The following is a 12,222-nucleotide window of genomic DNA, read 5'->3' on the forward strand; positions in this document are numbered from 1 at the left end:
TGTGTGAATCCGGCCTTACCAGGTCTATGGCACAATCGGTAACTTTATCAGAGGTATTATACAGGCCCTTACCCCTCCTCACCCTTCTTTTCCAATTACAATAAGAACCAGTCCACTTGCTTTTCGTAGTTTATTTGGTTATTAAAGTTTTCTCTTTTGCAGCTTTTCACTTGTTGTTTATCCGCTCTGTATTTATTACACTCCACTCCTACAAAACGTGAATTAGATTCTGTAATCGGGGAATATCGCGTGGTCCATCTTAAGAAGAATTTACAACCTTGGTAGACAGTTTTGAGACCTGCAGAAATGGTGACTTGTATGAGTGACGGGTTGGGGAATCGTTGCGATGGCATCCTGTGGCGTTGCTGTGAGCTGTACTGCACAGGACCTCAGACATGACAGAGCAGCTCGGCTGCCACTCCGCACACACAAAGCTTGTTTTGATTAATAGGGCTTTTATTAAAGAGGATTACAGGACGGATATGAGTATGAGTTCAGTAATGTATTGTCATTGCTACGTTTTTACATTGTGGCCTTGAAGGGTTTAGCTAGTAAAGCAGAAGCTCGGTTGGGAGAGGGGTCAGTTGGGGTTAGTAATGTCTATATTTACTTAAATTTGGTAAAGTTTAGGCATAATTAAAGGGGTACTTCGTCGAAAACAAATTTCTTTCATATTTGTAATTTACTTCTATTTAAAAAAATCTCCAGTCTTCCAGTACTTATCAGCTGCTGTATGTCATGCAGGAAGTAGTGTATTATTTCCAGTCTGACACAGTGCTCTCTGCTGCCACCTCTGTCTGTGACAGGAACTGTCCAGAGCAGGAGGGTTTTTTTTATGGGGATTTGCTACTGTTCTGGACAGTTCCTGTCACAGACAGAGGTGGCAGCAGAGAGCACTGTGTCAGACTGGAAAGAACACACCACTTCCTGCTAGACATACAGCAGCTGATAAGTACTGGAAGACTGGAGATTTTTAAGTAGAAGCTAATTTCCAACCTGTATAATTTTCTGGCACTAGTTTATTTGGTGCCAGTTTCTTGCCTTTTTCCGTTATCTATGACTTGAAAACTCTAGCAATCACCTGATTGGATGCCAGGGCTGAGAGGAGGTGCCACACAAATTCCCAATATGATATTTTTGTGCACCTAACCTGAGCACCTCCCATGGTGGAATCCAGGCAATTAAATAATGTCTACACCAGGCTACATCTTACCTTAGGATATCCCAGACAGGTTTACATTCAGTTAGAGCCCTATTCCACGGGACGATTATCGTTCGCATAATCATTAACGATAAACTATCTCAAACGAGCGCTATTGCGAACGACCTGAAATTGTTCACCCATTTACACAGAACGATGATAGTTACTTATGATCGTTCTTGCGGTTGTCTTGTTGTTGCTATTGCGTTCGTCACTAGTGCGAACGACCAAACGAAGTCTTATTACATGCTAACGAGCAACGATAAAAATAGGTCCAGGTCTCATTAAGCAATCAACGATTTCTCGTACTTCGTTTAATCGTTAACTAAAATGAACGATTATCGCTTCGTTCTGAACTATTTAACGATTGTCCGAACAATAATAGTCCCGTAGAGTCCCCTTATTGTAGATTTACCTACCACATCTGTAAGGTTGTTCAATGCATCTACTACTCTTTCAGTAAAGTTATATTTTTTCTTGTCCGGTTTTCAATCTTTACCCCCAATGAAAGTTTAATGGCTTAAATATAAGCAGATAATCTTCATTTACAGTTTATACTTTAATATTTGGCTTTTTTTAAGAAAACTGTCTTTTATTAATGGTCTGACTTGTTTTACATGATCAGCGTGGTGCAACAGGAATCGGCGAGGATGAAGAACCCTCTTGGTACAAATGGCTGCACTACTGGACCGATCGACATCCTGGAGATGCTGAGCAAGGCCAAGAATGAGTATGAAAAGGTGATTATATCTTATTGTGTGTGTTTGTTTATAGGCTGTATCCATGTTTTCCAGGACTCCCTAGGACTGCATCCAACTGCTGCAGCCACCGGTAATCAAATGCTGCACGGCATGGGTGCTGGCACCCCCACTGGGGAAGATAAGGGCAGTTCTGAAATGTTCCCCTTGATTCGAGCACCTGCTTGACCGCTGCTGTATTCACTGTTATGAGACTGACAGAGATGGTGCTGGGGTTATCACTTTTAGGCTGGGTTCACACTTTTTTCCGAAAAACGGATGGAAAAAACAGTTGAGTGTGTGCATTCGTTTTGATCCGTTTTTCCATTAACTTCTATTATTTAAAAAAAAGGATCACAACAGATTCGTTTTTTTTAACAGACGCAAAAATGAGGTTTTTGTGTACGTTAAAAAAAAACGGATCCGTTTGATCCGTTTTTCTTATAATGGTATTTAATGGAAAATTGGATCAAAACAGATGCACACACATGCATTTTTTTTTTTTTGTTTGTTGTTGCAAAAATTGGACTGCAAAAACGTAGTGTGAACCCAGCCTTAGTTCCATAGGCAGTAAATGGAGCAGTGTTCATACAGGTGCACTACTGGGACTACTGATTACTTGATCTGTGGCGCTCTTGGCAGTCAGACCTCAGCAATTATACATTTTATCACCTACATTCCAGGGTATTTACTAATAGCATTAGGCCAACTCTTTTCTGATAAGTTTAGATCTTGCACCATTTTGTTGCCCATCTTTGGATCCATTCTATTTTATGAATCTGTTTTTGTAGGTGAGGTCTCCAGAACTGTACACAGTATTCCAGATGTGGTCTTACTATGGCTCTATACAGCGGGATCACAATCTCCCTCTTCTTACTGGTTATATTTGGATGATATTGGTTATTGCAGATTTCTTACCTGTGGTGACTGCTGTGCTGACCTCATGGCTTTGCCCATATATCCGCATCCCTCGCTCATCTGTCACATCCCTGCACTCTCACTTCTAGTAATTAAGCCTCAGGACCGTAATGGGAACTGCTTATTTAGCTGCAGTGTTCCAGATGGATCATAGAATAATCCTGATGAGCCGCCCACACAAGATTGGCCCCGATGACAGCCTGGCATGTCCACAAAGGCAGCAAGAGATTTATTAAGGGCCCGAGTGACTTAATCTAGACTTCTAAGTACAGTTTAATCCTACAAGTGCCTGCTGAATACTGGCTGCATGAGAGCAGGTTCTGATTTTGAGTCCTGGATAACAGTATATACAGCAAGTGATAAGTCTCTTAATGCTGCCGTCCTAAAGTGGTTCTTCTCTCTGTTCTCTTCTTAGTCTCTTAAAAAAACCAAGGTATCTTCAACTGACCTTTCATTTTATTCCCATTCCTTACATTAGTATCAAGGGGTTTTTAAAGGCGAATTCCCACTTCAAGCTGATTGCCGGTGGTCCGACCGCTGGGACTGCTATGGATGGGGAAAAACTAGCTCTGACCCCTTTCCTTTTAAGTATGTTCATGTACACTGTGTTACTTTGGATTATTTGATGATCTTTTAGTTTGTGAGATAGAGATAGATGTTCCCCTGTTTAACACGGCTACTTGTAGCCCTAAGGATGCGGTCATATTCTTTTTGTTTTCTCGGCACACTCTGAAAACCATGAATTTTACCATTTACAGAAGGACTTAATGTACATAATAAAATTAAAAGTACAAAATGTTAAAGTACAGACAGTATAAATCGTGAAAATGTTTTGGCAGAATATATTATGAAGCTAAACCTGCAATAAAGTGTAACCAGGGCTGTGGAGTCGGTAAGCCGCAGCTCTGACTCCTGAATTTTATCAGGTCCGACTCCGACTCCTGCTCCTTCATAAATGGCCAGTCATATACCAGGGGAGTTATTTATCACACTGGCACAGCAGCTTCTCCCTAATGTCCTACATGATCCTGGGGCGACTTCTGAGGGAATGAGGAAAGATATAAAGCAGCTTCTCCTGTGTGTGCAGTGGATGCAGCCAGTCTCCAGCCTCCATGTCCTGAACAACTCACAACTAGACTAGATGGAGCAGGTGGTCTTTTCTTCTATGTTTCTAACTAAATATTCACCATACACACACAAACACTGCTAACAATGCCAGATACCTGTAATATAGAGGTCAGCCATAGTGATATACAGGGGGTCACACATAGTGATATAGAGAAGTCACACATAGTAATATAGAGGAGCCACTGTGAGTGTGGGGGCACACACACACACACACACACACACACACACAGCCTGCTGCAGCCATAGCATACACACACACAGCCTTCTGCAGCCATAGCATACATACACAGCTGCAGCCATAGAACACTGAAGAAAAACACCACATTGAGGAGAGAGGTTACTGCTACACTACTTATGTCTTCTCCTCCTCCTCCTTCTCTATATTACACAGGATATCTTCATATTACACTGCTGCTCACATACAGTCATCCAGCATCCAGGAAGAGACCAGCACAGATCTCCCCCCACACAATGGACTCTTCCAGCTCAGAAACAAACTGCCAAATAGTGACCGACAACTTTTCCCCCAACCACCCTTATGTAATAGGGACAGTATCCTATTAGAATGGTGCTCATAATATATATTGATGAGCAAAACTTATAAAATTCATATCAAAACTTAATTTTAATTTGTTCTAAGATTTTTTTTAAAACTGGAGTCGGTACATTTTTTCTGACTCCGACTCAGACTCCACAGCCCTGAGTGTAACTGTTATTATTATTATTATTTTTTTTTACACAATGTGTTTGGATTGGGTTATGCGGGATTAGTAAAACATAGCTACTTTTGTCCAGTAAGGGTGCTACACCTGTCCTCTGTTTGCGTGTTGCGTTTGCAGCTCAGTTCCATTGAACCTGAAGACTAACCTAGTGCTGTATCTGGAAGGAAGCACCAATGTTTTTTCTCTAATTCTGCATAAACCTTAGAGAGATTTAGCTTTAGTTTTTCTCTCTCCTTTTTCCCCCCATCATGAGATTTCTCCAGTGTTTGGTGTAATTTCATGATGCAGGAGCGCAGTGGCGTGTGGAGCTCACATTATTGAAGCTGAGGTGTTAGGTGACATGGCTGACAGCTGAGTAGAGATGGAAATCTCTTTCCAAGGGCACATAGTGGCGGTATAATAGTGGCTGTGTACACTTTCACTTAATACTGAAAATCCAAGTGAAAATAGTGAATTTTTTTTTTTTTTATGTACATTTAAACTAGGTAAAAGTGTAATCAAAGTTTAGTTGGGGAATTTTATGCAGATTGGGGGCCATGTAAGAATATGGGCAATTAGTTTACTTTCTGTATTATTGAGATGGACATAATACAGACATTTTATCATGCATATTATAACCACAATACCTGGGTTGTCCCTTTCTCTCAGTATTACTGAATGAAAACCTAAGATGCCCATACACATTAGATAAAAGTCCACCAAACCCATCAGTTTCCTTGGGACTGGCCAGTTATGTAATGTGTATGGGGGGTGTCATGACTGTTCCCCCAGTGGCAGATGTTGGATTTGATCCTTTGTTTCTGTGAGAGATGATCTTCTGTCAGGTGTTAAGCAGCAGCTTATCCTTTTCTTTTTACATTGAATACAATGTAATACTTCACCAGACATGTATAGGAGCGGGTCAGCCAAATAGATGGCAGCTCCCTGAACTAGCGGCTCCAGATCTCCATAAGTATCTAAGCTTGGTGCAGTAAGCTGCTAAGGATTTGGGCGATTTAAGCTGTGATATAGATGCAGCCAGGTAACAACCAGTCTTAACTGTGTTCTTCCCTGTCTTCTGTTACATAGGTCCAAGGAAATGAGTTTGGCTCCATTGTCACAAAAAACGCTCCCCTTGTGAAATCAGAAAGTCTGGACACCCCAGAACATGTCTTGTCTTCTGCTTCTCAAGATAAGGTGTGCACCTTAACATGCGTCTCTAGTGTATTGGTCTGTGCAGAGGGATATGAAAGAGCTCTTGCTAGAACACCAAGGCCACAGTATTATATTATACTATGTTTCTAAGATATAAGACCTACCCCGAAAATAAGACCTAGCTTCATTTTTCAGGCATTTTGGAGTAGGCCTAAAATATAAATCCTACTCCAAATATAAACCCTAGTTTGTCAGCTGACCAGATCCCTGACACTGGGTGGTTGAGCAGCAGCCAATCATTGCCAGACTTGTTATGCTCCGCCCCCACCTCCTCAACACAAGCTGCAGGGGAGGCAGGAGTGGTAAGTGGCACAGTAGGGGACATTGAATATAGAGGGAGGTGGAAGGTAAGTGGGCCGACTACAGAGGGGAGATGGAGGTATACAGTATTGGGGACCTTATTGCAGAGGGGGTATGTATACCATGTAGAAAAACTGCAGAGGGGGGAGGTAGGTATACAGTATAGGGACAACATGTCGAGGGGGAGATGTATACAGCATGGGGAAAGAACTTCAGAAGGGGCAGGAAGATACTGCAGAGGGAGGAGGGAATATATACAGTATGGGGAAAGAACTATAGAGGGAGGTATACAGTATGGGGAGGGGCCTTACTGCATAGGGGGATACAGTATGGGGAAAGAACTTTAGAGGGGAAGGGAGGTAACTACAGGGGAGCTTACAGTATAGGAGCCTAACAACACTGGGGCATACAGTATGGCAGCTAACTAAATTATACATTTGGGCTACAGTGTAAGGAAATACTGTGTTTCTCCGAAAATAAGACCAACCCCGAAAATAAGCCCTAGTCTTTTTTTTTTTTTCAAAGAAAAAAAATAATTTATTACCTTGTCTTATTTTCAGAGTAACGCGGTGTACTACATTTTGTACATTTCAGTGAGGATGATAAAATGCCACAGATAAGGGAAGGTTCATTCTCAGAAAGGGTTTCTGCAGATAAGCAGCTGTCTTAGTGACAGCCTGTGTCCCCGTGTGACTAGATTTTTTTTGGGACCACTTAAACACATAAATAGATAAACTCTCAAAAGCAGTGGACACATTTGCCTTAACCGATTGCTTTCCTGAACGCCACACTTAGCACCTGTCTAAATAGTCTTCACTGAACCTTCCCTAATATGTTATGTCTGCAGAGTCTGTAAGTCCTGTATATGACCACTTGTCCTTAGTGTGTAAGAAAGTATGGAGAGTAGCTCACACAGGCTGTAGATAGGGTGGAAACCACAAAAAGAGGACTTTGGGGCAGGGCTGTGGAGTCTGAGTCTGAGCTAGTTTTGGCTGGAGTTGGAGCTAGTTTTGGCTGGAGTCGGAGTTGGAGTCAGAAAAAAATGTACCGACTCCGACTCCAGCTTTAAAAAAATCTTTAAAAAAATGTAGAATTGAACTTTGATATGATTTTTACAAGTTTTGCTCATGAATATAAATTGAGCAACAGTCTAATAGGACACCGGCCTTTTAGATAAGGGGGGTCATGGAAAAGTTGTCGGTCACTATTTGGCAGTTTGTTTCTGAGCTGGAAGAGTCCATTGTGTGGGGGGGAGATCTGTGCTGTTCTTTTCCTGGATGCTGGATGACTGTATATGAGCAGCAGTGTAATATGAAGATATCCTGTGTAATATAGAGGAGGAGGAGAAGACATAAGTAGTGTAGCATTAACCCCTGTCCTCAGTGTGGTGTTTTCTCTTCAGTGTTCTATGGCTGTAGCTGTGTGTGTGTATGCTATGGCTGCAGCAGGCTGTGTGTGTGTGTGTGCGCGCGTGTGCGTGCTATGGCTGCAGCAGGCTGTGTGTGTGTGCTTTGGCTGCAGTAGGCTGTGTGTGTGCTATGTCTGCAGCAGGCTGTGTGTATATGCTATAGCTGCAGCAGGATGTGTGTGTGCGCTATGGCTGCAGCAGGCTGTGTGTATGTGTGCTATAGCCACAGCAAGCCGTGTGTGTGTGGTGTGCGCTATGGCTGCAGCAAGCTGTGTGTGTGTGTATGCTCTTGCTGCAGCAGGCTGTGTGTGTGTGTGCTATTGCGTGCCCCCACAGTGACCTTCTATATCACTGTGTGACCCCTCTCTATATCACTGTGTGTGACCCCTCTCTATATCACTGTGTGTGACCCCTCTCTATATCACTGTGTGACCCCTCTCTATATCACTGTGTGTGACCCCTCTCTATATCACTGTGTGTGACCCCTCTCTATATCACGGTGTGTGACCCCTCTCTATATCACTGTGTGTGACCCCTCTCTATATCACTATGTGTGACCCCCTGTATATCACTATGGCTGACCTCTATATCACAGGGATCTGGCATTGTTAGCAGTGTTTCTTTAAGTATTGTGAATATTTAGTTAGAAACATAGAAGATTGTCAGCAGGAAAAGACCACCTGCTCCATCTAGTCTAGTTGTGAGAGGTTCAGGACATGGAGGCTGGAGACTGACTGCATCCACTGCACACACAGGAGAATCTACTTTATATACAGTATTCCTTTATTCCCTCAGAAGTCGCCCCAGGATCATGTAGGACATTAGGGAGAAGCTGCTGAGCCAGTGTGATAAATAACTCCCCTGGTATATGACTGGCCATTTATGAAGGAGCAGGAGTCGGGAGTCGTAGTCGGTCCTGATTAAATTCAGGAGTCTGGGTCGGAGCTGCAGCTTACCGACTCCACAGCCCTACTTTGGGGGGGATCATATGGGTTGTGTACAAAGGGTGCTTTGCTGTCTCTCCTTACTTGTAAAGGCTAGACTCCTGAACACACAGATCTTACATGCAGCATTAACATCTGCATAAGAAGACTCATCTGCATAAGAAAAATCTAAATTTAGCAAGGCTGTTTTTTGCAAAAACGTAGTGTGAACCCAGGCTTACTCAAGACTTCTAACTAGTGTTGAGCAGACTTAACAAACTATTCGGGTTTGTCAGTGTTCTCCAAACCCAAACTATCGGCATTTGACTGCCAGTATCTGGAGAACTTGGATCCTATCCGTGTTTTTCAAGACTCCCTATGGCTTCATCTAACTTCTCCAGGCGCTGGGAGTCAAATGCCGAGAGTTCTGGTTCGAAGAACGTTCACAAACCCGACTAGTTTGGTAAGTCTGTTCAACCCTACTTCTAACATACAAATAAAAAGTGCAACTAGATACTTTGTATCAATTTCAGTCAGTAGGAAATTTGTTTGGCTACTTCTAGGGGATGATGATCTGCAACCAGCTGTGTGGGTAAACATATATAATATATAAAGTATAACATTTAAAGGGGTACTCCGGGCAAATTACATAATTTAACACTGCACTTACAAAGGACAGTTATATAACATTGCCATTTACACTCATTAAGACAGCTGTAATGTTACCCGTTTTTCAAAGAATCAAAGTCCCACAGGAAGTTCTGTAGTTCAGGAAGAAGGAAACACATCACGTCTCAGTGCTGTACCACAGGTGCCATATTGAGACGTAATGTATTTCCTCTCTGTCACAGGGAAACCCGCCCCTCAACACATCCTCTGCCCGCCCCACTCCTCCTCTGCCCGCCCCACTCCTCCTCTGCCCGCCCCACTCCTCCTCTGCCCGCCCAGTTTTACAATACATACTATATTATCTGTTGGGCTCCCTCCTCTGCACGATCTCAGTCTCCTCTGCTTCTCAGTCATCCTGGAGATCGGCAGCTGCCTGCTGCATCAGATGTCACAGATCTAATAGGAGGCATTTGGCACCCTTTCAATGCCAGATGTCTGCTAGGAGATCACTGGTGTCTGATGCTACAGGATTCTCCTCCAGAATGACTGAGAAGCAGAGGAGACCTCGGACACCAGATTCAGCTAAAACACATAGTCCATATATCTATTATATATAATATCTATCTATCTATCTCTATCTACAGCTTGCATGAGCACAATCACCATCATCAAGTATCAGCATGGCATGATGGTGGGGGTTGTATGTGTGTAAGCTGGAGTTGCACAGCTTTCAGAACTACTACCACCATCATTGTCTCTTGGACAAGATGCTGGTAGTAATTTTTCAAGCTGTGCAACTCCAGGTTGCACAACCGCAACCCTCAGCATCATGCCATATTAAAAGTAGACAATGGTGGCTGCAGTTTTTATTCACTGGACACCCAAATAAGGGGGCTGGGTTGTCAGTATTTACCATTACTGCTTGTGTAGCGGACTAAGCTGTGCAGTGGGAGGGGAATAGATGGAGGGAGGCGGGGAATAGAGGAGCTAGGGATGGGGGCGGGGTTGTGGGCATGTTTGTGGGAGGAGGAGGTGGGAGGTATACAGAGGCAGGCCAGGGAAACAAGGCATTGTGGGAACTGTAGGAATATGCAGCACACAGGCACTGGTCCAAACAGGAAGCTGGAGATGTAATCAGCAGCAACAGAGAACAGTGCAGGAGGCAGCTAGAGCAGCCAGAGTGGGGAGAAATGTGACAGAGAGGAAGCCAGTAACCATCCCCCAGTGTGTGAGGAGTTTAGATTTTACAGGGGGTGCCTGGAGTACTCCTTTAATAGAAAATGAGCTTCTGAAAGTGGAACACCCTGACCCCTATATTGTCCGTGTCCAATACGGCAACTATCACTGTCACTTCAAATGAACGATCAGTGATTTATAATAGAAGGTGCTGGTTATGCATATAGGGTTAATCTTTCGGTTCTTCCTGGACAAGTATCATTTCCCTACTGGGAAACTTTTGTTAGGATGAATTTAGTAGTATTCAGTTTTCTTCCCTTGCAGAGCCTTTTTGATGTTTCTCCTTTAATAATTCATCAGAGCATGTTATTCCTAGTAAAGGTGAGAGCCGGCTTCTGCTTCAATACAAGAACGACATGGTTAGAGGAGAAAGCGATTTGTACAATAAAAGAATCTCAATGCAGAGGCTTTGAAAGTGATGGTCTGCGGCTGTAGACAAGAAGTTTATTGAGCGTTTGGGGCGGTTCTATCCATGTTTTCCGCTTATCATTTCTAGATATGTAGGCTTGGTGAATAAGTAACTGGCTTTAGCTTAAAGTACAGTGGAACCTTGGTTTAAGAGTAAATTGGTTTAAGAGCGTTTTGGATTAAGAGCTCGCATTTTTTCAAAATTGTGACTTGGTTTAAGAGCATTGCTTTGGTTTAAAAGCTCCATGTGCTGGGTGGCAGCGTGAGTGGGGGAGGGGCATGGCCTGCACAAGGTGGTCTACAGCTCTGTACTCTGACCCAGGAAGTCTCCCTCACCTTCCAAATCATAGCAGATCCACTTCAGGCTGGGGCTTACATCAGGGGACAGGACTGTGGAGATAACCTCTCCATAGCTGTGATCCCTCTCTCCCCGGACAGAGAGTGCTGCATGTATGTGCCCACATCTGCCCTGCTCATTCCTTCATGCTCCCTGCAGTCTCTGTCAGCCCTTGTGTTTTCCATCCTCTCCATTACTGTACAGTAACTTATAATATCACATATTCTGCTGTTTCTGAATGTTTGTTTCATCTGTTTTACATGTTGTTCAGAATAATAAATAATTATTATTTTTGGGGTGTGGAACGAATTGTCTGCATTTCTATGATTTCTTATGGGAAAATTTGCTTTAAGAGTGATTTGGATTACAAGTACGGTCCCGGAACGAATTATGCTCGTAATCCAAGGCACTTGGAGAATTTTTTGAATAAGCCTTTATACTGTACGTATATATATGTATAATGTTAGTATTTCTATATTATATTTCTTATATTTTATTCTCAGCTCCTCTGTGGTCAGAGACTAGCTGCATTGGAGTCTCCCTACACATTGTGAATAAGCAACTTTAGAACATTGTTCCATGCATTTATTATTATTATTATTATTATTTGACAAATAGAGTGATTAAGTTAGCAGCCTGAGCAGACAGCGGTCATCACTCCATGCGATGGAGCTTGTTATCTAATTGCGTGTAGTCTCACCATATGCCCAGAATATTTCCACTACTTCCCTGTTATACAGTTCACTGGAAACTGAAGCTGAGACCATCTGTATGGATTAGCTACACAAATGCACTTGTGCATCCCCACTTCTTGTCTGTTCCTTTGGCAAAGAAAGGAAATTTAAATCTATATAAGAAGAATATGAAGTTTGTAGGCATGTGGATGAATTAACAGTGTATGATGCACCATATATTCAGCACATATTAATTTGGTTTCTGGGTTTCCAAGAGCTAAACAAATCTTGTAGTAGTGTGCCATCTAGTGGAAAGATGGGGCTACAGCACTTGGATGTTTGGTGTTGACATGTTAATATCACATTTATTCCTTTTTATTTTTTTTCATGCTCCATAGCTGATAAAGATGCGATTTTAATGTTTGTC

General features: G+C 42.7%; 1 protein-coding gene across 2 annotated transcripts in view; it reads left to right on the top strand.

Moving 5' to 3' along the window:
• Positions 1-12,222, top strand: part of DCP1A (decapping mRNA 1A) — a 54,639-nt gene that overhangs the window by 32,688 nt on the left and 9,729 nt on the right. Inside the window, exons 5-6 of one of the 2 annotated variants that reach the window (XM_069968808.1) lie at positions 1,827-1,941; positions 5,775-5,882. In XM_069968808.1, coding sequence (XP_069824909.1) covers positions 1,827-1,941; positions 5,775-5,882 — 223 coding nt within the window. The remainder of the gene's footprint in view (positions 1-1,826; positions 1,942-5,774; positions 5,883-12,222) is intronic. The other variant, XM_069968809.1, reaches the window with a different exon arrangement.

The sequence above is a fragment of the Dendropsophus ebraccatus genome, chromosome 4, assembly GCF_027789765.1.
Source record: "Dendropsophus ebraccatus isolate aDenEbr1 chromosome 4, aDenEbr1.pat, whole genome shotgun sequence".
Taxonomy (NCBI): Eukaryota; Metazoa; Chordata; class Amphibia; order Anura; family Hylidae; genus Dendropsophus; species Dendropsophus ebraccatus.